At 32.4% G+C, this 25,431-nt stretch overlaps 5 protein-coding genes across 7 annotated transcripts; 4 read left to right on the top strand and 1 right to left on the bottom strand.

Moving 5' to 3' along the window:
- Positions 1-2,505: 2,505 nt before the first annotated feature.
- LOC124931910 (rhamnogalacturonate lyase-like) lies at positions 2,506-7,629 on the top strand. Its single transcript, XM_047472492.1, has 16 exons — positions 2,506-3,090; positions 3,581-3,639; positions 3,810-3,931; positions 4,104-4,160; positions 4,254-4,373; positions 4,444-4,569; positions 4,828-4,969; positions 5,288-5,458; positions 5,558-5,716; positions 5,796-5,902; positions 6,020-6,110; positions 6,213-6,354; positions 6,452-6,608; positions 6,709-6,825; positions 6,972-7,098; positions 7,224-7,629. Exons 1-16 carry the CDS (start codon positions 3,018-3,020, stop codon positions 7,500-7,502), a joined length of 2,049 nt encoding a protein of 682 aa, XP_047328448.1. The 5' UTR covers positions 2,506-3,017; the 3' UTR covers positions 7,503-7,629.
- Positions 7,630-8,641: 1,012 nt separating this feature from the next.
- LOC124932459 (protein BASIC PENTACYSTEINE6-like) lies at positions 8,642-12,328 on the top strand. 3 transcript variants are annotated; one of them, XM_047473090.1, is made up of 5 exons: positions 8,642-8,850; positions 9,332-9,389; positions 10,884-10,982; positions 11,065-11,934; positions 12,010-12,328. In XM_047473090.1, exons 3-4 carry the CDS (start codon positions 10,929-10,931, stop codon positions 11,914-11,916), a joined length of 906 nt encoding a protein of 301 aa, XP_047329046.1. In that variant the 5' UTR covers positions 8,642-8,850; positions 9,332-9,389; positions 10,884-10,928; the 3' UTR covers positions 11,917-11,934; positions 12,010-12,328. The 3 variants fall into 3 exon arrangements, with proteins under 3 accessions (XP_047329046.1, XP_047329044.1, XP_047329045.1); XM_047473088.1 differs by lacking the exon at positions 9,332-9,389; XM_047473089.1 differs by lacking the exons at positions 8,642-8,850; positions 9,332-9,389 and adding an exon at positions 10,355-10,440.
- Positions 12,329-14,014: 1,686 nt separating this feature from the next.
- LOC124929508 (protein IQ-DOMAIN 32-like) lies at positions 14,015-18,766 on the top strand. Its single transcript, XM_047469888.1, has 6 exons — positions 14,015-14,336; positions 14,534-14,956; positions 15,038-15,226; positions 15,666-15,737; positions 16,266-17,796; positions 18,501-18,766. The coding sequence occupies exons 1-6, from the start codon at positions 14,256-14,258 to the stop codon at positions 18,518-18,520; spliced, it is 2,316 nt and encodes a 771-aa protein (XP_047325844.1). The 5' UTR covers positions 14,015-14,255; the 3' UTR covers positions 18,521-18,766.
- A 1,238-nt stretch (positions 18,767-20,004) lies between these two features.
- On the top strand, positions 20,005-21,594 carry LOC124929380. The gene is made up of 2 exons (XM_047469728.1): positions 20,005-20,425; positions 21,296-21,594. Exons 1-2 carry the CDS (start codon positions 20,069-20,071, stop codon positions 21,323-21,325), a joined length of 387 nt encoding a protein of 128 aa, XP_047325684.1. The 5' UTR covers positions 20,005-20,068; the 3' UTR covers positions 21,326-21,594.
- Positions 21,595-21,757: 163 nt separating this feature from the next.
- LOC124929379 lies at positions 21,758-24,156 on the bottom strand. Its single transcript, XM_047469727.1, has 7 exons — positions 23,921-24,156; positions 23,162-23,803; positions 22,885-23,078; positions 22,550-22,797; positions 22,262-22,464; positions 22,059-22,184; positions 21,758-21,982 (listed from the first exon to the last, which is right to left on the bottom strand). The coding sequence occupies exons 1-7, from the start codon at positions 24,086-24,088 to the stop codon at positions 21,884-21,886; spliced, it is 1,680 nt and encodes a 559-aa protein (XP_047325683.1). The 5' UTR covers positions 24,089-24,156; the 3' UTR covers positions 21,758-21,883.
- Positions 24,157-25,431: the final 1,275 nt, after the last annotated feature.

The following is a 25,431-nucleotide window of genomic DNA, read 5'->3' as shown; positions in this document are numbered from 1 at the left end:
TAGATAAATATAGAACAAAATTATTATATATAATGGTTTACAATTTATATTAGGGTTAGATACTTAAATTTTGATGATAGAAAAAAGGTAGATAATATTATATTATAATATTTAAAATAATATAATATTAAAAGAGATAAAAAAAAAGGTTAATATATTATATATAATAAAAGATAAAAAAAAATGTTAGTATATATTATATACAATATGTTGAGAGAGAAAATAAATTTATAAAATTAATAATATATTATAATATATAAATAAATTAATAAATTCTTGTTATAAATAAGTTAATAAATCCCGATTATATTTGTACCCAAATAATTTAAATATATATATATAATAATATTTAATAGAAAACTGGTTGAATTTGTTTTCATCAAGTTAAATTTTAGTTATTTGTTTTAATATTTATTTTTTATATTAATTATTGTTAAACTTAAATATTTCATATTATTAAATGCATGTACTTGTGTCATGCTTGAAGAACATGACTTAAAAAATATTAATATATTGAATGTTTAAATAATTTATATAGTTTTGTACTTTGATTTTAAAATTTTATATTTTAGAATTTTGATTAGTGTAATAGTGATCTGATGTTTTTAGATTATCATGTTTTTGGAATTTTAAATAGTTATGTTTGTTTCATATTTTCATTTTAAAATATTATGTTTTAAATATTGAATATATATGAAAATTTGATATTTTCATTTTGAAAATAAATTTTGGTTTGAGTTCGAGCTTGAGTTCGAGCTCGAGCTCGAGTTGGAACTTGAGTTCGAGCTTGAGTTCGAGCTTTTCAAGTCGAGCCGAGTTTATAGGTATATAATCAAGTCGAGCTCGAATTCAAATTTATAAACTCGTTCGAGCTCGAGTTCGAGTCGAGCTAATAAATACTAAATCAAGTCGAGCTCGGGCTCAAGCAAGTTCAAGCTTGACTCGACTCATTTGCAGCTCTAGAGGGGACAGAGGTATCTTGAATTCAATTTTTATTTTATTACTTGATTTTGACCCATTTATGGGTTTATTTATTTTTATTTTTATCTCCACTGGGTACCTAAATTCCAATGGGTACTTTATTATTTGATTAAATATTTGTGAAATTGTAGAGATAAAAAAAATATTTTTTAAATAATAAATAATTTTAAAACTAATAATATCTAAATGGAAGAAAACAAATAAAAAAACATTACTTTATTTATATATATATATATATGATTTTTAAAAAAAAAACATTTTAATAACATATTTTCTTATGAAAATGTTTCAAATAAGTTGAAAATATATTCTTTTGACACTTTCTATGGTTTTCTATTATTGGAAGGTGCTCTATTTTTTTTTTCCCTTTTTCGATCCGAATAATACTTTCCATCTTTGGTGGGTCATTTGTTGTTTATATCTTCCGATTATGTTAATAATGCCTTTTCGAGTTCGTATTTGTTCCCCTTTTTACAACAAAGGAGTCGAAAGTATCAAATTTTGAAGTTGTTTGTTATGTTTTCAATAATGAGTTATTTGATTTAATTTTTAATATAGAGACCCTATATAAGTATCCTCCCATTATTTGTACGAGTTTTATATTATTTTGGCCATATATATGTAGATGGTCAATTATCATTTGACATGACCTCTTTCAGCGTTGCTTATCAACCATCATTTAAGAATAATTTAAATTGTCGCTCAAAATATTATGTAGAAATTCTTTTAACATTGTGTTAGGGTCTACAAATTAAGGCCTCGGTCCTAGAATAATTTCAACACCCCTTTCTCGGTCCTATTGTGCAATGAGCCAGATTTCTGTTTGTTGTTTTAATATTTTGTTTTGTTTTCCCTTTCTATTTTACAAACTAAATTCTGTTATTTTCTAAGTAGCTGTAACCGAATATTCTGGGGCAAGACATCACCTATATAATGCTGATCTTTCTTCCCCAAGGACCCATGAATTAAATAATGAAGATATGAACTTCACCCCTCATTTGTCTATTATATTTATTATGGACTGTTTGGTATAAAGTATAAACCAACAATATTTCTCTTCTCACCCTTGATTCTTCTATCCCCTCATTCCAATTTTTTTATTAAAAACATTTCGCTGCCATTTAATTATAAAATTTACACCGGTCTAGAGATTAAGAACTTGATTCTTGAAATCAAGAACCCATAAACACACCTTATTAAACAAGTCGTAACACATTGTTTCATTGGTTCATTGTGCTTACTCTAGTTTAGTCATCTACTCTTCTTTGTTTAAAAACTCAAACGAGTTTCATTGATGATAATTGGATATTAGAAATTTTAATTTTGTAAATTGTTAATAAATTTAATATAATTCATGATATGTTTGTATTGAATTTATAGGTTTTTTATTTATTATTTATTAGTTAAATTTTGTTTTTAATAACTATTTACAAATAAAATAAATAAAGAACATACTTTTTCTTATTTTTTCAGCTAAGATGAAGCTCTTGGTGCATGAAGGAAAGGGAGTCTACAATGAGGGGGAACTTCATCTCATCAATGGCGATGCCTCCTGCTCACTCAGCAAACGAAAATTCACAGATCTTACAAAGATTCATCTATAGTTTATATGTAGGTTATTGGATGCTTGTAAAATCAAGACATTCACATTTTCATAAATTTCCACCAAAATTATTAGTTCATTTCATGCACCTATGCATCAATCTATGACTACGAGACATCATTCTACTCCGAATTCTGAATTCCAGGAGCGTTTTCTTGAGGAAACACCCGCATTTCAGTTCAATGACCGTGAATACTATTGCCTGAAACAACAGCGTAACAAACGCCTATATCTTCGGAGACCTAGGGCGCTAATCCACCTCTCATGTCTCACCCCATCCCAGGCTTATCTCTCTTCCGATCAGACTCCCTGAATTATGTTTTCTTGCCTTCTCCTCATAGCGGGAGTAGTAGTTCATAGAGATACGCTAGTTAGTTATTAGTCGTGTCAGCATCAGGAAGCGCGGCGGTAACGCGAAAGGATAAATTAGGATATGGTAACTTCAAAGTTGAAAAACCTAATACGAAAGATCTTCATCTGTGGATCATCATCCAACTCTAAGAAAGGTATAATTATCCATGTCTGTCTGATCTGCTCCTTTTGTTTTCATCACAAATTCAGAATTTCAAAAGCATACGTTTCTTTCTTTTTCCTGATTTTTTTTTGTTTACCGATTCTCTCGATCGAATAAGCATTTAGTATTCCATATGATTAGAATATTACAAACTTTAACTCCATTTAGTTGAATGTGAGATTCTTCAGGTTTGATGTAATCTCAAAAGAAGATTATAAAACAGTTTCTTGAGTATTTTCTTCACTTAACAACTCATGCAAGTCATATTTTGATTTCCACCTAACAGTATTGGCAAATAAGTTAAGAGGGGATAAGTCAAAAATAACATTCCTTTTTATGATTTATCCCCTATTACAAGGCAAGCAACACTTAGTCTCTCTCTTTCTTTCTATTTATCTGTAACTTATGTAGTATAAATGTGTAGTAGCATTGCTTAAGATCAATTTAACAAACGTAATACCATATTTCTTGCAACTGTGCAGAAGGGATCGCAGGAAGAATGTCGCCTCTGGGTGTTCAATTATTGATTCAGGATCGCCATGTAAGTATTCAGTTCAATCTCATTAATCATAGAAAGTTATCTTATAAATTTTGGACTTGCAAAACTATTTCACTGTGGTATCATGCATATGTAGCCTGAACTTTTTTATATATATTTCAGTTATGTTCTTTTTGACATGAATTTCATGTACTTTTTGACCTCTCACATAGGTGGTGATCGATAATGGCATAGTTCAAATCACTCTTTCAAATCCTGATGGCATAGTTACCGGCATAAGGTACAATGGCCTGGACAACTTGCTGGAGGTTCTTAATGATGAAAGTAACAGAGGGTATGTGGATTCAACTCATCTTTCCTTCACTATGTACATTTTATCCCTTGTCGAACCAATATGGTGTTAATGCGTTAAAAATATTATGTTTTATGTTTTATGCACGATCTATCTCTAGGATATTTGCTCAATACGATTACATAGTTATTGTTGTTGTCATGGGAAAATGCAGATACTGGGATGTTGTCTATAATACACCAGATGGTGGGAAAGCAGGAGTATTTGAAGTGTATGTCTCCCTAAAAGAGTTTTAAAAATATATATGTATAGTACTGTGTTTGTCGCCCTTACAAATTGATACGTATATTTTATTTCTTTGAAGGATTAAGGCAACAAGTTTTAAGGTAATAGTGGAAACAGAAGAACAGGTAGAGGTGTCATTCTCGAGACCATGGGCTCCTTCCTTCCAAGGGAAGCTCTGTCCAATTAACATAGACAAAAGGTTCAATTTCGTGAACACTTTTGGTTTCTCTTTACTAAATTGATGTATTGATATGATATGATTTATGCAGGTTTATAGTGCTGCGTGGTTCGTCTGGCTTTTACTCGTATGCTATTTATGAACACCTAAACTTACCAGAATGGCCAGCTTTCAGCCTCGGTGAGACCAGGATAGCTTTCAAGCTACGGAAAGACAAGTAAAAATGCAATTTTCATCCTTTGGCTTTTGTTGCTGACATGGTTGCTTAACTGTGCAAATCCTTTTACTTGATTCAAATAAAAAATAAAATGACTGGATATGCATGACTACAGTTATTAAAAAATCACAAGAGATGATATAAGATACTTAAAAGTTCTTTTCAATTTTATTTCTAGATATTCTATTTAGGTAAATATGCTTACATTGGAAAATGTCTAAGCAAGAAGCTGAGATTCATGGGTTTTGAACTGGCTAGGTTTCACTACATGGCTGTATCAGACAATAGGCGGAGATTCATGCCTTTGCCAGATGACCGTTTACCAGGAAGAGGCCAGCCCCTGGCCTACCCTGAAGCAGTCCTACTTACAAATCCTGTCGAGCCAGAACTTAAAGGAGAGGTATAACAAAAGGTCTTGTAACTAGCAAAATGATAGACCATCAAATTATTTTTTGAGACTAATCAATGGACATTACTTGGTTTTACAACAAATAAGGAAAACAAAGTCATGATTTTAACACTTGTAATAAAAAAAGCTAAATGGCATGACGGCAATTCTTCTTCATTTTTTATAAACGCGCCAACCGCCAAGTAGAGGTGGAAACAACGATCTTCTGCTTAGGAAGAAAAGACTCTAACTACTCGGGCTACACTTCATTGGCCAATTCTTCCTCATTTTAATTTTTCTTGTGTTGATTTTGTGCTGATTTGCTTATAGGTAGATGATAAGTACCAGTATTCCTGTGAAAACCAAGATCTTCGAGTTCATGGATGGATATCCATGGATCCTCCTGTTGGTTTCTGGCAGATCACACCTAGTAATGAATTTCGATCAGGCGGTCCTCTCAAGCAAGATCTTTCCTCCCATGTTGGTCCCACTTGTCTTGCTGTAAGTCCACTCTATTAATGTAAGAATTAAGGCATAATGTTTCTGCATTTTGAAGAGGTTTTTAACCATGTGTAAATAAATTTGATGGGTGATCATCAGATATTTCTGAGTTCTCATTACGCAGGGGATGACCTGGTACCAAAATTCGGTCAGGGTGAACCATGGAAAAAGGTTTTTGGTCCTGTGTTTATCTACCTTAACAATGCAATGGATAGGGAAGACCCACTTACCCCACTTTGGGAAGATGCTAAAAATCAGGTCTGCATTAAGATATTCCATTCTGACTACTTACTAAGGCAGGAGGATTATATTGAAACTATTTTCTGTTCATTATCAGTTGGCAGTTGAAATTGAATGCTGGCCTTACAACTTTCCAGCATCAGATGATTTCCCATTTTCAGATCAGAGGGGTAATGTTACCGGTAGATTTCTCGTAAATGAAAGGTAAGGTCTCGTTTTAATTGCTTGCCTTGTTTTTAGTTTTCTTTTTTTAGGAAAAGTTTCATTAAAGCTACAGTAAAATTTTAGAATAATCAAAATTGTCTTTTTATTGTACTACAGATATGTTGCCGATGATAACATGGCAGCAAACGGTGCTTATGTGGGATTAGCACCTCCTGGAGATGTTGGTTCATGGCAAAGGGAATGCAAGGTGATTCTTTCTTAATCAGAGAATGTTTTTGTCCCTCTATGCCCGCTTCTATATAATGTTTCTTCTGTGGTATGCTGAAAAATAAGCTACTAATATCTTCAGGGTTACCAATTCTGGACACGAACAGATGAAGATGGCTATTTCTCCATTGACAATATACGTCCTGGCGATTATAATATATATGCATGGGTCCCTGGATTTATTGGAGATTATAGGAATGAAGATGTCATTACCATAACTCCAGGTACTCCTGTCCTTTTTTTAGTTTTTTTTTCTCCTTTTCTGCCTAAAATCTTTCTAAATTTCTATTGTTTTTCAATTGCATGGGATAAAAATTAAAGGTGGTTGTACTGATTTGGGGGATCTGGTTTACGAGCCCCCAAGAGATGGACCTACATTGTGGGAAATTGGTATTCCTGATCGTAAAGCTGCTGAATTCTATGTACCTGATCCTGATCCAAAATATGTCAACAGACTGTTTATTGATCATCCTGACAGGTTAGAATGAGATCCTCCCATCTTCCCATTTCGGTTGAACCATTAAGGTGGTAAATGCTGAAGATTCAAAGAACTAATTACTAATATTGATGTGGGGCAGGTTTAGGCAGTATGGGTTATGGGAAAGATATGCAGAGTTATATCCCGACAGAGATGTAGTCTACACAGTTGGTGCCAGTGATTATAGTAAAGATTGGTTCTTTGCTCAGGTCACAAGGTAGTAAATGCTTGTTTACATGGACTTGTTTGATTGATGATGTTTTTAAAAATATAAAATATGAAGGGTATTTTAATCATTTTTACACAAACAAGCCCTTATAAGTTATGTATTATTGTGCCCAATACCTTTTGATGCACTTGCAGAAGGAAAAGTGATGGAACATATCAAGGTACAACTTGGCAAATCAATTTCAATCTGGATAAAGTGGATGAGAGTGGAACCTATAAATTACGTGTAGCAATCGCCTCTGCGACTCTAGCCGAGTTACAGGTAATTAAACTCGAGAGGAGAGGAGAGGAGAGGAGATCATCATGATCTGTTTTTTACTAGTGGGTTTAATAGGAATAAATGACATGAATTTGACTTGTAAACTCTGTCAATTATTGTTTCTGTAGGTTCGGTTCAACGATCCAAATACAAAGAGGCCTCTATTCTCGAGTGGTCTAATAGGAAGAGACAATTCAGTAGCGAGACATGGGATTCACGGGATCTACTGGCTGTTCAACATAGAGGTGCAAGGCTCTTTACTTGTGGATGGGGAGAATAAATTGTTTTTGACACAAACAAGGGGACAGAGCCCTTGGCAGAATCTCATGTATGATTACATTCGTCTTGAAGCTCCACCCGCGCCACCAATCCTGGCTAGTGATGCCCCAGAATCTCAAGGGGACTAAATTGTAATTTCTTATACACAATAAATAAAAGTTGGATTATATATATATATACATCATCATGCATGCTAGTTATCTCAAATTAATGTAAGTTTTATTCAAAGTATTCTGCTATTCTTCTTCTTCATGTTGTTTCTACTTAAAAAGAAAATAATTTATATATATATATATATATATATATATATATTATATTATAGTTGTTACTTTGTGTTGTTTAGACATGATAGTTTTATTTTGTATTATTAATGAAATAGTCTAATTAGTTTGGCATATTTTTTTTTGGTTTAGAATTGCAATCTCAAGAATTTTATCTCATTTGTAAAGAAGAATGAAAAAAAATAGATAACATTATATTAGAGCAAAAAAAAAACATTATTTAGTTATGGTAAGTAACTCAATATCTATTAATAAAAAAATCCAACTACTATATAAATGCAATGAATTCATATAATCATATCCCCATTATTAAATGTCTAAAAATTAATAAAATAAAAAGTCAATTTATTTTTTCAAACACTAATGTTTGAGACAAAATAAATTGTGATTTAAATATATTTCATATTAAAATAGTTTTAATCTTAGAAGATTACATAACATCATAAATACAAATTATTGAAATGAATAAATATTTGAAGAGATTATTTATAGTTGATTTTAAAAATACTATTTTTGTCAAGAATTTCTCTCATAGAATAAACATCTTCATCCGGATTAACAACAACGTTAGTATATAAAACATTTTAACCCTAATATGTATAGTTTATCGTTTCATTTATCTTTTCAATTCTTTAACCAATTGATCTTGTGTATCTTTAATTAATTAGTTGAGTATTTAATAATTATCTTCTTTGTAGGTATATAGAGTAAATATTTCTGATAGACTTGATATAATGTATTATATTGAGTTTTGTATAAATGATTGATATAGTTTTTTTATAAATTTGTTAATATTCTTACATTACTAAAAAAAAATAATAAAAAAAAATAGATATTTGTAAATGAATAAATTATTATTTCTTTCAAAAAGGTTTGTCAATTTTTAAAGAAAGTAAAATAAATAAATAAATAATATTATTCATAAGAAAGAAAAAAGAAAAAAAAAAGAATGATCTACACCAGAAATAGAAACAAAGTTGAATTCTATTTTTTCGGGTTCAATCTCTTCTCTCTCTCTCTCTTCTCTATTTATCTCGTCATCCATCGGTTGAGTCAGAGTAGCCGACGGCTGACATTTTTGTTTTGGTTAAATCCGGAAGAAACGGAGGTGAAAAGGATGTAGGAAGACAGATACAGAGACAGACAGAGAAGATCTCGTTGGTTGGCCAGCGTTCAATTAAATTTGAGCACAGAAGTGAGTACTTCTCTTTCTTTACACCATTCTTTCACTCTTTTCTAGATTCCAGCTTCTCCATACTCGATTTCGCTACTTCTTACTCCTCCTTGTTCGTTCTTGTTCTTGTTCGCAAAAGATTCACCTTAATCCCCCTTTGTTAAAGCTGTAAGCTTTTGCTTTCTTCACATTTCTTTAATGTTGATACGATACGAACTCATCCGATCGTTATGCCGATAGCTGATTTCGATTTTGTTTGATGAATTGTATACCCATCTGTTTACGTCTCCAGGTTTTGCTGTTTATGTCTACTTTTGCTTGCTTGATTTGGACTCGTTTAGGGCTTTAGCTTGAAATTGAAGTGTAGATGATCTTTGGTATAAAAAAGTTTCGACCTTGATAATATTTTTCTGTTTACTGTCGATCTACTAAGAAATCCCATTTCTTTGTGCTTAAATTCTTTGATTAATCTGGTTTATGGTTTTTGAATGCTTGTTTGTAGCTGGGTTTGAGGATCTTAGGCCAGTGTTGCTGAACATTCTGATAGGAGTCAATAATAGGTATTCAAATCAAGACCATGTAACATTCTGTGATGCTTATAGAACTAGTTCATATAAGATTGGCAGTTGGTTTGATTCTGATTATACTTTGCTAGTAGTAGTAGTAGTAGTCCATTTGATGTCTTTTATCTTTCATCATCTTTAACATCTGATTGTTTATCACCTATATATGTTTCCAAGATGGATTCTTTATCGAGTTTTGTTCCATCTGACTCTTTCCTTAAATGGTTCAAGTCACATATATACATTACTTGCATGTATTGCAGTACTTAAGTGAGTTTGTATTTAAACTGGATTTCATTTTTCCTATTTGGTTTATTTATCTTCATGTGCTTTAGTTTATATTATCAACCTACTGTTCAGTACAGGTGGTTAATAACCTTTCTTGTATTGTTGCATTAATTATGACGGTGCACGCTCATTTGCGTGATGCACACGTCAAGAAAATTCAACTTCATGTAGATCTCACATTTTTTGAGAACCTTGATCTAGAATTTTGAGGAGATTATTTGTTTGAGTTTTACTAATTGATGATCATGTTGTGGTGTTATTGTTTCTTGATTCACTCTTGCCAACACATGACCTGCCTTGTATTAATTGGTTTGGTTTTCCCACGGTTAATGCTACTTTCGCATTGATGGTGGATGAATGAAATTTTCTCTTTTCAGAAAACATTTTAGTGTATTTAATGATATATTAGTGTTGAATCCAACAAAAGTCTGATGTTGTTATATACTTGGTCATACAAAAGTGCATGGATTTCTTTTGCGAGACAGCAATAAATTGGTCATTGAAAGTTTATCCATTTCTCCATAATTCTGTTTTGTGGAGGTTGAAATAAAATTGACTACCTTCTCACTATGACACCTGGTATCACGATTTGCTCCACACTTTTCCTGCTAGTCAATTGTGAGATATTGATGTCTTTGGTAACTTATCGGGTGTTTTTCTCAACTGGTTTTGGCGTTTGCGATGACTAGGCAGATTCTATCTTGTTTGTCACGGAACATAAGGCCAAGGGCTGTTTGTGACTATTCTTTCATTCCTTCTGGTAATTCAATTTTATTAATATTCTCCATTGTGTTAAAACACTACGTACCATAATTCCACTGATTTAACATCTATGGAAAAATTGTATACATAGTAGTTTTAACCAATGGTGAATTTTAATACTGTTTGAATTTCTTCTTTTCTTCACAGTTTTTTAATTTCTATGCTGTATTTGGTTGCATCATTTATACGCTCTACGCGATCTTTGATTTTACTATGGTTTTAATAAGTTTTTCTTTTCAGTTATTTATTATTTTTATGTTCTTGTCTGATTTTTGATGTACTATATTTTTTTTGTAAAATGTAAATTATATTATTTTTTTAGAAATTTCTGTTTGTGAAGTGGTATGGTGATCAGTTTGTCTTTCTTCTGCACATAAGATGAATTTTGGTGAAACAATTTAATTGACTGTTTGTTTCCTTTTGGTTGTTTCTTATTTGTAGAACTGTACCAATTAGTTATTGAAGTTAGCACCAGTAGTAGAAAGTATGGACGATAGTGGGAACCGAGAAAATGGAAGACACAAACCACCCCATAGTCAGGTAAAAGAATATGCAATTAATTTTTACTATAAGAGAAAGAATGATTCGATATTCAGTTCCTTTTTCTTTTACGAGATTTCAGTGGATGATGCAACAGCAGCCATCTATGAAGCAGATAATGGCAGTTATGGCTGAAAGAGATGCAGCTATTCAAGAAAAAAACCTAGCCATTTCGGAGAAGAAGCAAGCCCTAACGGAGCGAGACATGGCCATCCTACAAAGGGATTCAGTGATAGCCGAGCGAAACAACGCGATTCTGGAACGCGACAACGCCATCATAGCTCTTCAGTATCGAGGGAATGGGATGAATAGTGGCCGTCTTAATCTTACCCAGTATGTACAACAACACCATCATCACCATCATTCTCAGCAGATTGTAAATGATGAGTCCTCCCAATCAGGTGATGAATTCCCATCACCCAAGAAATCCAATAGGAATAAGAGAACTAAGGAGAATACCAATAACAAGACAGCTAATAAGAAAATCTCGAAACCATCTAGAAGAGTGAGGAAGGATCAGGAACAGGAGGGACAGAGAAGAAGGGTTTCTTCTTCTTCTTCTTCTACTACTACATCATCTTCGAAATCTAAAAATGATTGGAAAGCTCAGGATCTAGGGTTGAACCAGATTTCATTTGATGATTCAGCTATGCCAGTGCCTGTTTGTTCTTGTACTGGAGGTATAAGGCCGTGCTATAAGTGGGGAAGTGGCGGTTGGCAATCTTCGTGCTGTACAACAACCATATCTTCTTATCCACTTCCTATTGTGCCCAATAAACGCCATGCTCGTGTTGGTGGAAGGAAGATGAGTGGGAGTGTTTTCAGCAAGCTAATCAGTCGCCTTGCTTCTGAAGGTTATGATTTGTCAAACCCTGTTGATCTTAAGGAGCATTGGGCTAAACATGGAACTAATCGCTACATCACCATCAAGTAGCTAGCTTTTCGAGCACAGGTAAATGAAAATTGTATTACTGTTATTTTTTTATTTATAAGAAGAATGAGACATTAATTTTGTTCATTTTTATAGGGAAGGGAAATCAATGTGGGCTGGCTTTGTCGTCTTCCTTGTATCGTGTGTGCTTTTCCTGGGAATTATATTATGTGGTCAACAAAAAGGCAAGAATTAACTGTAAGAAACTTCCTAGACAGACATTGTTGGGGCGGGGCTATTACCTTTTTAGGTGCAGTTTATTTTGTTAGATTTTAAAGAAACGGGTACTATATTATACTATGCATCTTTAGCTATAGCCTCTGATACTTGTTCGATAACTTGGTATTTACATGCAATGCATGCCCATGGACACACCCAAAATAATGCTAGTAATTATTCTCAGACTATTTCAAACCATTATTATTCCTTTTCTGGTTTTTTTTTCTTTTTTTGCATTATATTTTTTCTTTATAGAAAATAGCCATTCCTCCTCCTCCTCCAATTTCAACATTTTTAACCGTTCTGAAATTATTTTTGTTTTCAAACTGACTACAGTTTATGGATTCTAATGTTGTATTTATTTGTAGGATTTGTTTCTGGATTTAGATGGGTTTTAACCATTTTTTGGATCATGTAAATTATTAAATGTTATATTTGATTAATTTAATGTATATATATGAATTACATTTTTCTTGGTGAACTGTTTGTTTTTGAAAAATTAGATTACAGTTTATATAGAGGAATTTTTTTCAAATAAAGAAATCACTTCTTACTTTGAGAGTTTAGCAGAAAAATTATAAATGATTTAAAATTGTTAATATATCTTTAATTTTGAAAATGAATTGAAATCATGCGTTTGATTTAAATTTATAAAAAAAATATCTATTAGTTTACATAATATAAAAGTTACAGTTTGTTTTTGAAAAATTAGATTACGGTTTATATAGAGGAATTTTTTACAAATAAAGAAATCACTTCTTACTTTGAGAGTTTAGCAGAAAAATTATAAATGATTTAAAATTGTTAAAAAAATCTTTAATTTTGAAAATGAATTGCAAGTTCATGCGTTTTATTTAAATTTATAAAAAAATATCTATTAGTTTACATAATATAAAAGTTAATAACTATTATTTAAAAGAATAAAACTGTTACTACCTCTTCTTATTTTATTATCTCTCTATTTTACTTGTAAAGCATTTTGGTTTAAAATCATAAGTATATCATTAATCCAATTCTGCATGTTAGGACTTGGGATATAAAAATTTTAGGAAAATTTATTCTCATAATATTATTGATTGCTGTATTAATTTGTTCTGTTAATTTTATTTTAAATGAAAGAGGATAGTAAGTCTATTTGAAAGTAAGTTATATTAGAGTATAAGAGACTAATAAAAAAGTATCATTAAAACCATTTTGAGTTAAAAATTGAAGTTCGATTTTCACGATCTTTATGACTCTGCTCTCTCGTAATGAACTTGATGTGACTCTGCTCTCTCGTAATGAACTTGATGTGACTAAAAAACAATTGCATATAGATTCTTTTGGTCACGTAGAATCTTTCTTTGTCGTGAGCTTACTACGGTTATAAAATTTATAAAAATAAAATAATAAATAAATGATTTGACTCGTGAATAATAATATAAGTGATGTGTTACCAAAACCTTGATTATTTTAATTTCCTTTATATTTTTGTTGAAAAGACTGCCTAACCTAATTTTATAAATGGTTAGCTGCAAGCCTGCACGTCGCTTTTATTTGTTTTTAAATATTAATATAACATTTTCAAATAATTAGTTTCAAGGGGCAATTTTGAACAAAACAAAGTTGAGGGAAGAAAGACAAAAAGTTGACCGAACATTCTCACCAGAAATATATCATTAAATTATTAACTAGGGCTCAGAATATTTTATCCATTCAACTGTACACATTAAATGTACTCTTTACCTTTTAATTAAATCTTTTTTAAAAAAAGTTTATTTTATTAAACTTTAATTTGAAATAAAAAAAAGATTCACAAAATTGAATAAAAAATGTGACAAAATAATATATGACTTTGAAAATTTCATTCTTTCTTGATCATATGCTACTTTGTCTCTCTCTCTTACTTACTCACATTTCATTATCATCCTCTTTCTCCGTTTGAAGGGAATTATTTAAAAGAGAAATGGAGCTCAAAGCGCATCTGAGCTGGAATTCAGGACTGAGTTGAGGTCTTCTAGAAACTGTGCTCTTTTGTTTCTCTCAGGCTCGATTACCCAGATACCGTTACTTGATAAATCTTTCATCTTTCATCTTCCCATCAAAACTGCTACTTCCTAATCGATTTGGTGCAGAAACCCAAAATGGGCAGATCCAAATCTTCTTGCTTTAAGGTCCTCCCATGTGGCAACGGTGCCGCCGACGAAGACGCACCACCTTCTGAGGTGGGTATTAGTCACAGATATATATATATTTATATGTTTTGTTGTCTTTTGCTAATGTAATCTTAAAACTCGGATCTTTAGATTCGTGCCTGATCTGAACTACTTCCTTCTTGCTTAAGATCTGCTCATATCTGCTAGTGTAGTAGTTTCTAAGACCTAAAAATTGTATTTGACTGTTCTTTTGTTCCTATATATAGAGGAATAGTTCAAGAGACAAAGGATGGTTGAGTTTTAGGAAGAGATCGTCCAGACACCGAGTATTAACCAATGCTATAGTTTCGGAATCACCTTCATCTTTGAGTAATGATTTGACAGAAGCTGCTGCAGCCCCTGAGAAAGAATCTGCAGTGGTTACATGGAGTAATGAGAAGACATCGACAGTAGTAGCATGGGAAGAAGATGAGAAATCCATTACAGAGAAACCATCTTCTGTAACATGGGCAGATGAGAAACCAGTTACAGAGAAAGCATCCACTGTAACATGGGCAGATGAGAAACCTAATGTGAACTCAAAAGAAACTGAGGGAAAGTTTGATTCAGTGAATGTGACAGCTGCATCCATCATCAATCCGGATGAGTCTACTGTAATTGTTATCCAGGCTGCAGTTCGAACATTTTTGGTATCATCTTTTGTTATCACTTAAGATGTTAGTTTATGTACATAACAAGTTTTAATTCGTTTCCTATATGGTATTTTTCAGGCTCAGAGAGAATTGCTGAAGGTCAAGAATGTAGTCAAGCTTCAAGCTACTGTACGAGGATATTTGGTTCGGAGGCATGCAGTTGGAACTTTACGTTGTGTCCAAGCAATTGTGAAGATGCAGGCTCTTGTTCGTACAAGGCAGGCTCGTCTTTCTTTCGAAAAGGATAAGGACAGCTCATTGATTTCGGTAATCTTCTCAATCCTCGTAATAACCTGTTATTGTTTCTTTTCAGTTTCCACTAGCTGCTAACTTGAAAAGTTTTACTTCTTATTTTGTTCATATTTTCTAAATCAAGTGAACATAAATGCACTTCCAATAAATTACATTAACACATCTAGGTTTATAGTCAGAGATGCATTTGTTGCTTTTATTTTGTAATAATTCTCTCCTTAGATTGATTGATGTAATGCTGAATAGAAGGAAACCAAAACGAGCTTCTGCTCTACAATATTGTTTCTGTAGTTCTTGTCCACATCATTTATAACATATTAATTACTAGAAATTCAATTACCCAGTCTATGATATACAAGACATGAACAAAAGTTAAAGAATGTTCATATCTAGGCCTCTTAGCATTTACTTCATTCTTTAACTTGTTTGTCGTGTTATTGCTTTCTTATTTCAGGAAAAAGGAAACAGGCCAAATGGAACACATGCTTCAATTGAGAAACTTCTAGCCAATAAATTTGCTCGCCAGGTACAATTAATGTTTTCTTCTCATTTATGCAAGAACGACAAAGCTTGTTTTGCTCTCTACCACTTTTTCTCTCTTTTGGAATTTATATATAATGAAGTAACGACAAAGTTTGTTTTTCTCTCTACCACTTTTCTCCCTTTTGGGATTTATATATAATGAAGTAACGACAAAGTTTGTTTTTCTCTCTACCACTTTTCTCCCTTTTGGGATTTATATATAATGAACGACAAAGTCTAATGGTACACATAGGGTTAGGATCAAGGGTTAGACAATCCGACAGTGGAGATACAATGGCATTGGATGATCTAGATTCATCAAATATTAGTAGTTAGAAGTAGTTAGCCAAAAGTATTAAAAAAGTTCCTGAAGTTATTAGAGAGTTACTATCAGGCTGGTTAAGTTATACAAGGTCACTTAGTTTGTTTCAAAAGATAAAAACAATATTATTTTTCTCGATCTTTTTTCTTAGCCTCTTTTAGTTAATTTCTCATTCATTGACATCTGTTTTCTTTTCATTTTTTGTTTAAGATACTGGAGTCAACGCCCAAAACAAAAAGTATCAATATTAAGTGTGATCCTTCTAAATCTGATTCTGCTTGGAAATGGTTGGAAAGGTGGATGATGATTACATCATTAGAACGTGAAAACCAAACACAGAAACCAGATTCATCTGTCAAACAACAAGATGAGGATATTGAGCTTTCCTCCATTCAAGGGGAAAATAAGTCTATATTTGAAGAGTGCAAATCAACTGGTGTGGAGGAAATGCAAAAACAGATAGCTGATACAGTTAAAGTTTTTAAACACTTGGAATCTTCAGATCCGGAAAACATCAACTCCCTTGTCAGTGAACCAATTTCTGCTTCTGCAAATGATAACAAGATTCCTGATATGTCAAATACATACGATAATTCTCTGAAACAATCAGATCTAGTTTCACAGACGGGGGACCTTCCAAAATTTGGAATATCTGAAATGCAGAGTGAACCAATCAATATAGATATTTCTGGTCAGCCGATGGTTTTATTTTCACAGGTGAAGTCTAACTCTGCACAGTCTGGAGAGTCATTATGTTTGCAAAATGCTAATCTAGTTTCAGTATCAAAAGTGGAGCCGAACTCTGATTCTTTTAAGCCAGAGATACATGATGAAGAATCAACTTTTTCCAAATATTCAACTCTTGAGCAGCTGCAGCCCGAAGAATTGGATCTCATGGTTGGATCAATAAAGGAATGTAACCCCGAACCTATTGCTGCCCAAACCAAATTTGAGAATCTGAATTCTGAAGGCAATATAGCAAGATCTGTTGTTGAAGACATAGCTGATCCAGAACTGGATTCACTTTCATCTGCCATAGTTAAAGAGACCGAGACTAATAATACAAATTCCACATTGGATCTAGTTGGAAATGCAGATTGTGAGACTGAACTTCCCAGTTTATCCATGATCCATTCACTTGGTGGGCATAAAGATGAATCGGTGAATGATGTTGAATATGAAGTAAAAAATGAAACGGACAATGGAAGCATAAATATTACTAAATGGGTTGAACCTATCTCTGAAGCTGTTGTTGAAGCTATAAAACCAGTATCCTCTGAAGCAGCATCTCCAAGAAGCCATTTTACGGCCACTGAATCCCAGGGAACACCATCTACTCAAATTTCAGTTAATTCTAAGAAAGCTAAAACAGATAAGAGTGGCGCGAGCCAGAAACGTAGGTCCTTATCAACTGGAAGAAGATCCCCTTCAAACTATAAGCTTGAGTCTGGTTTAAGGAGTAGTTTGGATAATTTGCCTAAAAGCACAAAGCTACGTCATTCTCTAGACAAGACTGATTCTGGTGATAGTAGCTCTCTTCCAAGCTACATGCAATTGACAGAGTCGATGCGTGCCAAGGCTTATAGCTCTCCAAGATCTAGCCCGGATGTTCAAGAAAGGGAAAGCTTTCTCAGGAAGAGACATTCCTTACCTATTGGAAACACAAAACAGGAATCTCCTCGTATCATGCGGTCTACATCTCTGGCGCACCATGTTGCCAAAGGAAATGATCATTCTAATGGTAAGCACTCAAGTAACTAGCCAATTGTTTTGTTTAATTTTTCTTGAAGATAATGCTTATGATATTTCACCATTCATTTTCTTTTTCTCTTTTGTTAAAGATAATAATCAATTGTCTTTAGATAATTGTGATAAAGATAATTCAAGTGAGACTCACTCAATAAAACAGATTGAGTGTGAATCAAGGGATTGCTACAATTCATAAGGAGATCAATTATTCCTTTTTTTTAAAATTTTATTGTTTTCTTATCTTTAAGCAAGTATAGTTAGGTTTGAAAGGTTATAAAAGCAATCTGATGTATTCATTAAAATTCTTCAATAAAACTACTCTACTTCTATTTACTTATGATTTGCGCTCAATCTGTTTTACTGAGTTTCACTTGAATTATCTTTTATCACAATTATCTAAAGATAATTTGATTACTATCTTTAACTTTCTTGCTAAATATATTTCAGTTTTTCAAGACACGGTACATACATTTTTTGTTTGTTTGTTTGTATTATTAGAAGTCGGCCTTGCGACTACTCTATTAATATAAATCATTTCAAGCATAACTGTTCTGGTCCTCTCTTAACAAAAAATGTGAGGTAGATTCTATATGCTTTCTGTTTTAACAAAACTGGTAGAATTTTTGTTATTACAAATCCAAATTCTTTCATATTGTTGGTTAGTTATTAATCATCATGTGGTGTTCTAATTTTCAGAGAGAAGATGGCAAGTGTGAAGGATACATTATTCAGAACTTAGAAGCTATGAAGAATGTATAGTATTGGTCATCGGCAAAGTGCAGCAGCTCTTAATTCTAAAACTTTTTTTTTTCTTGTCTTGAATTTGAATTGAACTCTTCCTTTTGTGTTTGTTTATCTTTTATATACTTGAACTTGTTTTCTTTATGATCAAAGAGGCTTGAAAATTGAGAGATAGCAATGTTGAATAAATTGACAATGGTCAATCTTTGGTTTTGGTTTTGGTTTTAGTTTTGATTTTTGTCTCTATCTCTTTCTTCATATGTTTTAGCATTACCCCATATTGACATGATCCCTTTTAAATTATTAAGTTCTTAGTGTTCAGTTTGCTTTTTCAAAACTCAAAATTCTCTATTTATTATTTATCACTGAAATGTCACACTTGTTTTTGTTTCTGTAGAAGTTTTTGTTGAGAGTACTAATGTTTAGCTGTGAATATAGATATTTAGATGTAATGCCAAATATTTCTTAGTGGCATTGAGCTTGTTTGATATAAAGTTATTTGAGGGTTTTGTCCAAAAAAATTGTTTCATCAAAATTTAAGTTATTTAGGTTTTTAATTTGTTTAATTAATAAAATGTTTTTTATATTTAAAATTTGAGTTTAATAAAAAAAATTAAGGTATTTTTACGATGAAATGAGGGATTTGGTAAAAAAAACTCATCAAACAAACTTTAATTAGTGAAAATACAAGATCAAAATGAGGTTCTCCTAGCTTCCTCTAGATAATAGTTAAGATGTACATAAAAGATGAGCTTGGTTAAAAATAATGTGGGTTTTATTGATAAACTAAATGTTTTTTTTTTTAAAATACTAATATATTAAAAATTTAAAAAATAATTAGATAAATTCTAACTATGATTAGAGGATGACAATCCAAAGACCAAAATAAATTTATTAGTAACTTTCGTAAAAACAAAAAACAAGATTACAAATTAGAAGACAATCAAAAATTTATCATAACTACCCGCAATTGGTGTTTTTATTTCTATATAAATCTATTGCTTTATAAAATCTTCTTCCTTCTCCTCTTGTCTTGTTTTTGCGGTAAAAAAATTGAATTGAAGAAAGTGTAATTTTTTTTTTATTTTAGTAATTTTTAATAATTTAAAATTAAAATTAAAGAAAAATGTTCTCATATATTTTAAGAATTGGTTTGTGAAATAATTCAAAACTTTTATATTTTGATTTATAATAAACATTAACCACTTAAAACACAAATAAAGATGTAATTTGTGATGGAATGAACATAAGTATTATTAAATTTGTTAATATATATATATATATATATATATATATATATATATATAAAAATAATCTCTTCTAGCTTCTGATATAAATTTAGAAAATTAAATTAGTAAATAAAATATATGAAATTAAGGATACTTAATTATGAACTCCAATTTGTCACCTTAAAAAAAGATAGAGGGCCAAAATGGCCGGCCCTAGGTTTTTACAGCATAGTTTAGATAGGGCAGATCAGGAGGAAGGAGGAAGAAGAAGAAAAGAAGAGAGAAGCAAGAAAAATGCTGAAATTCTTGTCGAAGGTGAAAATAGAGTTCAATGCCTTGGATCATCGGACAGCTGCGTGTATGGAGTTTTTAGCGCAGTGTAACGCTCGCAAGGCCAAGGAATCAAACCCAGCTTGTCAGCTTCTGGTGAAGCGCCGAACAGACGAACAACCGCCACAGATCGTCGTTACTTTTGTCAATGGCGTCGAGGAAGTTTATGATGCCACCTCCACCACCGCTCAGACTATCAGGGCCATGATCCTTGAAAAAGGTCAGCTACTTGAGACCGAGCAAATGTTCAAGGAAGCTGGTGAGAAGTGGCCCGTTATCATCCCAGAGGAAGAGATTCATCAACCAGCACCTGGTACTAAGGTAAATTCTATCTCATATTCCCTATTTCGTGCACTTATTGAATCATTGATGCATTTTGGAGAATAGCTAAGCTCACAATTCCAGCTCTAGAAACCAGAATCTTGACAAGATTGCTCCAACCAAACATCTAGCCAGTTTATCAGGGAAAATTAGGGTTGAGAAGAAAGAAATTAGGATGAAGATGAGAAGACCTAGAATTGGATATTCACCAAGACAGATAATGATGAGTGGAGTGAGGATACAAATTTCACTTGATTCTATCTTTCTTTCTCGAGATTGGCCAACTCCTTTTCATTTCTTGAATTTAGATTGAAATTTGCTGTCTTATTAAGTTTGTGGAGTGCTGATTTTCTTCCCATGTTCTTCAGCATTACATTTAAACTTGATTATGTTATTCAAATCTCCTACATACCCCTGGAGCTGTCTTGTAATAGCTGGAGAAAGAACCCCAACAGTCTCTGTCATTTTATCATAAGTTAATCTAAACATCTAATTATTGGATATAAAGCTTGGGATATAGATTGCCATTTCATCTAATGTCAAACCAGTCATATATATAGTCTTCTCAATTCCCAAGAAAATTCTAATGCACAAATGATGACTGAGAGTTTTCCTTATAAATTATGACTAGAAAATAAATGTTATTCAAGATTTTGCTTCTTTCCAGCCGAAACAAGAAAGAGGTCATACATAACCATTTGTTATAGAATAGATTTCTTTAAAGGTGCAACTACTGTTACTAAATTGAGATAAATGGGCATAACTCACTTTCAAATTTATTATATTCAATCCTATCCTAGCTTAGCTTAGCTTAGCTTTTGTGAACTTGATAACTCACTATTATTATTTTTTCCCTTTTTTTGTTTACAGCCCAGAAAAGCAGAAGAGAAGAAACAGTAACTACATTATCTGGTATTGTTTTCAATTGGATTGATCTGGGCACAGCTTATAGTTTGAACTTACTCTCTATAATAAAGTGTTCCCATATCATAATGTGACTTTAAATTGTGTGTAAACTAAACTTTCCTCAATCAATTCTAGCTATTTCTGCACAACCTTTGTGGTTTTGAATATTAGTATTTGGAACTGGATAGATCTCAGTAACAGAACAGTTGCTTTTTAGGAAAACATTGTTAATAATCCAGTCAAGGGGATTATTATTATGCCTACTTTGATCCTGTTTCTTTTACCAGTTTTTATTTGAATTCTGTGGGTCTTCTTTATACCACATGATGCAGGGCAGCATTATTTTGGAAGTGATGCATATATTTAGCCTAGTTGAAAGCAACATTTAAACTTTGAAGTTGCAATGAAACTTCACACATAGTATTAGTAAGAAAGTGGAGGACTTTACACTCAGCAAGTCAAAATGACAAATTGTAGACAGAATAATCCAGAACAATTAACAAGTAATTGACATTGCTGGAATTGGAGAAATCTATGCCCATTTTCATTTAGTTATCTCTCCTCCCTCCTAACATGGTTTGGATCAGATATCATATCCATCATCATCTTCTCAGGTGAGTCCTCCCAATTTCCAAATGTTTTTAGGTCAACCTGCAAATTTGTTGGTTAAACACATTATTCTTTTAGTTTTTGATGGAATAATATTATTTATGCTTTTATTTATCACCTTGCGTCTTTGGTTAGTGAAAAGTTCTTCCCTCTGCTTGAATGAATTTTGAAATTTTCTAGCATGGCTTCCACCTAATCCCCACACTTCCACTTCAGATACCACAGCTTCTACAGCCAGAAACCCCTGCAGCATCATATATAGAATTGGTATCATCTTTTATTTATTTTATTTGTGAATTAGAAGAAGGAGATTAGGTTTACCTGTCCAGGAAAAAGGGGACCGTGTTGATACGTTTTGTCTACAGCATGATGGCGAAACGTAACTTTGGCAAAATCTTCATCTATAAATATCCTTTCATTCCCTCCAATAGATCCTCCAAATGCTATTCCTACTGGTTTTGGGTGTGGCTCATAAACTCTTCCAGTAGGATGCAAGTGTGTATACACAAAGTTTTTATCCTTACCTGCCATAGCCCACATATATACTTTTACTTGTTCAGTAGTAGTTCAAATGAAGAATTATGAGAGATTCTGATTTACAAACATTACCATGGGATGAGAAGACATGAAATGCTGGACTTATTGCATATAGGCTTCCCTGACTCCCATAATATGTATCCTTGTTTTCAAAGCCCTGATTAGTAAGGACACCAACTATACATCTCTTTGAAGTAACACCATCATTATCATTATCATCATCATCTTCAAATCGAGCAGCAAGAATAATCAGAGTCGGACCATTATAACCCTCAACGTTTGACCAGAATCTGTTCATACCTTTCCCATGAACAGATGACCTAACAACCATAAGTATTAAGAATTGTTCAATCTAGGGCAATATTGTTTTAATTTTTTGATTGGCAAAGAGAACAGGAGCAACAAACCGATAGATTAATCTGTCATAGTTGTTTCCATCATCAGCATTATTGCTGCTCGGGAGGAATGCTTTCAGAATCTCTTGTCTTAAAGTGCTTGTCAAAGTAAGTGAAATGGCCCATACCATTCCTTTTGTTAAAAGATTGCTGCTGCTGCTGCTATCATCTGCTTCTGAGGAAAGATCAACCTCAGACGACTTGTCCTGGAAGAAGTGAGATTACATAATTAATACTACACTGACTAACTATAGAATGAAATGATATGAAAATATATATATAGAAATACCTCAACAGATTTCTGGAGTCTCCCATGGACAAACTGTGCAGTACAATCTGCAAGGTTAGGTGTTGTTTTAAGAGCCCACAAGAGAACTTTCCCTGCAGAGAGTTGAAGATCTAAATCTAGGTCACAGTTCCAAAAGCTGTTAGTTTCATTGTTAGACTCTTCAGAACAAGATTCAACAGCTGATAGAAGTAAGTGATCCAAATCTGGAAGAGCAGGAACCTCTTCTTCTTGTTGTTGTGTCTTTGAATCAAAAGACATAATCCAACATAGAGACAGGAACAGTAAGATGTCATGAGGGGTGAATGATCCACTCATCTTATAATCAGTATCCTCTGATTCAAATTCAAGTTTTGGTGGTAGACCTGCCCTTGTAACTGCAGCTGTTAGTATCCTGAATAGATTATTGAATGATGATGCAGTTGAAGACCTTCCACAGCATTTCACATAACCCCGGAGAAATTGAACATAAGTAATTCCATCTCCTTTATCATCATGATCATGATCATGATCATTAGCATTAGCCAAGAAAAAATGGTCAACTATGGAAGGACCTAGTTGAGTTAATAGTTGGTCAAAATTCTTCAATCCTCCTCCTCCTCCTCCTGAGTTTGATTTTTGGTGAGACTTAAACGTGAACAATTGCTGAAACCACCCAAAAAGAGAGCATCGAAAACATGTAAGCGATTAGAAGAAGAAGTAGAAGGCAATAATAACAACAGATCTGGGCTATTATTGTTAGTAAGAAAGAAAGAAAGAAACCTGAAGGGAAACGATGGGGATGGAATTGGATTGAGGATCGTGGTCGTCGGCGGCGGCGAGGAGGGAGAATGCTTTTTTGAGCATAGGGAGAGCTCCGAGGGATGCTGCTAAACTCTCAGCCTCTTTCTGCTCCGGCGAACCTTGTTCAGATGATGCCGACGCCCCCATCTTCTCTGTTTCTCTCTCTCTCTCTATCTGCTGTATGATATGATTTTCCCACCGGAGGGAAATTCTATCTATCTGATAACAAAACTGTATTATTAGTGCTTGTCAATGATGGATCCTCCTGTCTTGTCTTGTCTTGTCATTTTACTTTATTAGATTGACATCTGCCACGTAGCAGTTCGGGAGCAATCTAGATTATTTTGTCTGACGTCATTATTCACTTCCCAATTTTCTTTTTAATTTCATGACTACTTCCCAAATAGCTTGTAAGGGTTAGTTTGATTCTGTTTATACTTTATACCTGCAAATAAGCTACCACTTATAAATAAAATTAAATATAAAGGAGAGTTTACTGAATTAATTGAATAATTAAGTAAATAAGGTATATTAATTAAGCGTATCAAATGGGCGTTTCAAGAATAATTATAGTTAGAAGTTAGAATTAGGGGGTAAATTGAGTCTAGTCGGCTTGAGAACATATTTGCACATATATATTCGAATTCGATTGAATATCAAAATTTATATTTTAACTCCTTGACAACCCAATTTACTTGAAATAATTTACTTGAAATACTCGAAAATTAAATAACTAATTAAGAGTATGAAATGTGAAAGATCAAACAGAGCATGTAGATATATTTGCTCTTTTGACGGTAAGGGAGAATTTGGATGAGATTATTGGGGAAAGATGAAGAATATTTAGGGTTTATTATATATATATATATATATATATATATATATATATATATATATATATTATATTTTTTATATAATATATATGGCTCAATTATTATATAGACTCAAATTTTGTGCTTTTTTTATCTTATCACATCTTAAAAAAAATGTGAAATGGCATATAATTTTAAAAAAAAATATCACATCAAATAAAATAAACTAATAAAATATAGTTTTAATAAAATGTATTACAGGATTAAAAGTTTGATAGTTTGAATCATATAACTCAAATAAAGTTTGAGTTTTATTCAATAAAAATACCTAAAATTTGAGTTTAATATAATAATTGGGTATATATATATATATATATAACTAATGTTGACAAAGTAGAGCTAATCACCATTAGAACAGATAAATTGAATGAAAGCCGTCTCAAAGGCCTCGTTTGATGAAGATGTTTTTGGGATAAAACTCAGTTTTTATCTCAAAACTCAAACATTTTATCAATTATCAAATCAAATAATTTTATCATTTAAATACCAAAACTACCCTCTAATTTTATCTTCTCTCTAAACCATCATTCTCTCACATACATCATATCTTCTAAAGTCAAAGGACAAATTAGTCTTTAAATTTTAAAAATCAGTTTTTTCCTACCTTTTATCAAACAA

This window comes from Impatiens glandulifera, chromosome 3 (genome assembly GCF_907164915.1).
Source record: "Impatiens glandulifera chromosome 3, dImpGla2.1, whole genome shotgun sequence".
NCBI classification, from domain to species: Eukaryota; Viridiplantae; Streptophyta; class Magnoliopsida; order Ericales; family Balsaminaceae; genus Impatiens; species Impatiens glandulifera.
The sequence above is the reverse complement of the archived record's forward strand: the minus strand, read 5'-3'. Positions and strand labels throughout refer to the sequence as shown.

Excerpts from the sequence above, each read along its gene's own strand:
- LOC124929508 (XM_047469888.1), top strand. The coding sequence starts at position 14,256 with ATGGGCAGATCCAAATCTTCTTGCTTTAAGGTCCTCCCATGTGGCAAC. Across the intron at positions 14,957-15,037 it reads CTGCAGTTCGAACATTTTTG|GCTCAGAGAGAATTGCTGAA; the intron begins GTATCATCTTTT and ends GGTATTTTTCAG. Across the intron at positions 15,738-16,265 it reads CCAATAAATTTGCTCGCCAG|ATACTGGAGTCAACGCCCAA; the intron begins GTACAATTAATG and ends TTTTTGTTTAAG.
- LOC124932459 (XM_047473088.1), top strand. The coding sequence starts at position 10,929 with ATGGACGATAGTGGGAACCGAGAAAATGGAAGACACAAACCACCCCAT. Across the intron at positions 10,983-11,064 it reads ACAAACCACCCCATAGTCAG|TGGATGATGCAACAGCAGCC; the intron begins GTAAAAGAATAT and ends ACGAGATTTCAG.
- LOC124929380 (XM_047469728.1), top strand. The coding sequence starts at position 20,069 with ATGCTGAAATTCTTGTCGAAGGTGAAAATAGAGTTCAATGCCTTGGAT. Across the intron at positions 20,426-21,295 it reads AACCAGCACCTGGTACTAAG|CCCAGAAAAGCAGAAGAGAA; the intron begins GTAAATTCTATC and ends TTTTGTTTACAG.
- LOC124929379 (XM_047469727.1), bottom strand. The coding sequence starts at position 24,088 with ATGGGGGCGTCGGCATCATCTGAACAAGGTTCGCCGGAGCAGAAAGAG. Across the intron at positions 22,798-22,884 it reads TATGACAGATTAATCTATCG|GTCATCTGTTCATGGGAAAG; the intron begins GTTTGTTGCTCC and ends TATGGTTGTTAG. Across the intron at positions 21,983-22,058 it reads TCACTAACCAAAGACGCAAG|GTTGACCTAAAAACATTTGG; the intron begins GTGATAAATAAA and ends ACAAATTTGCAG.
- LOC124931910 (XM_047472492.1), top strand. The coding sequence starts at position 3,018 with ATGGTAACTTCAAAGTTGAAAAACCTAATACGAAAGATCTTCATCTGT. Across the intron at positions 5,903-6,019 it reads AGATTTCTCGTAAATGAAAG|ATATGTTGCCGATGATAACA; the intron begins GTAAGGTCTCGT and ends ATTGTACTACAG. Across the intron at positions 6,826-6,971 it reads TTCTTTGCTCAGGTCACAAG|AAGGAAAAGTGATGGAACAT; the intron begins GTAGTAAATGCT and ends ATGCACTTGCAG.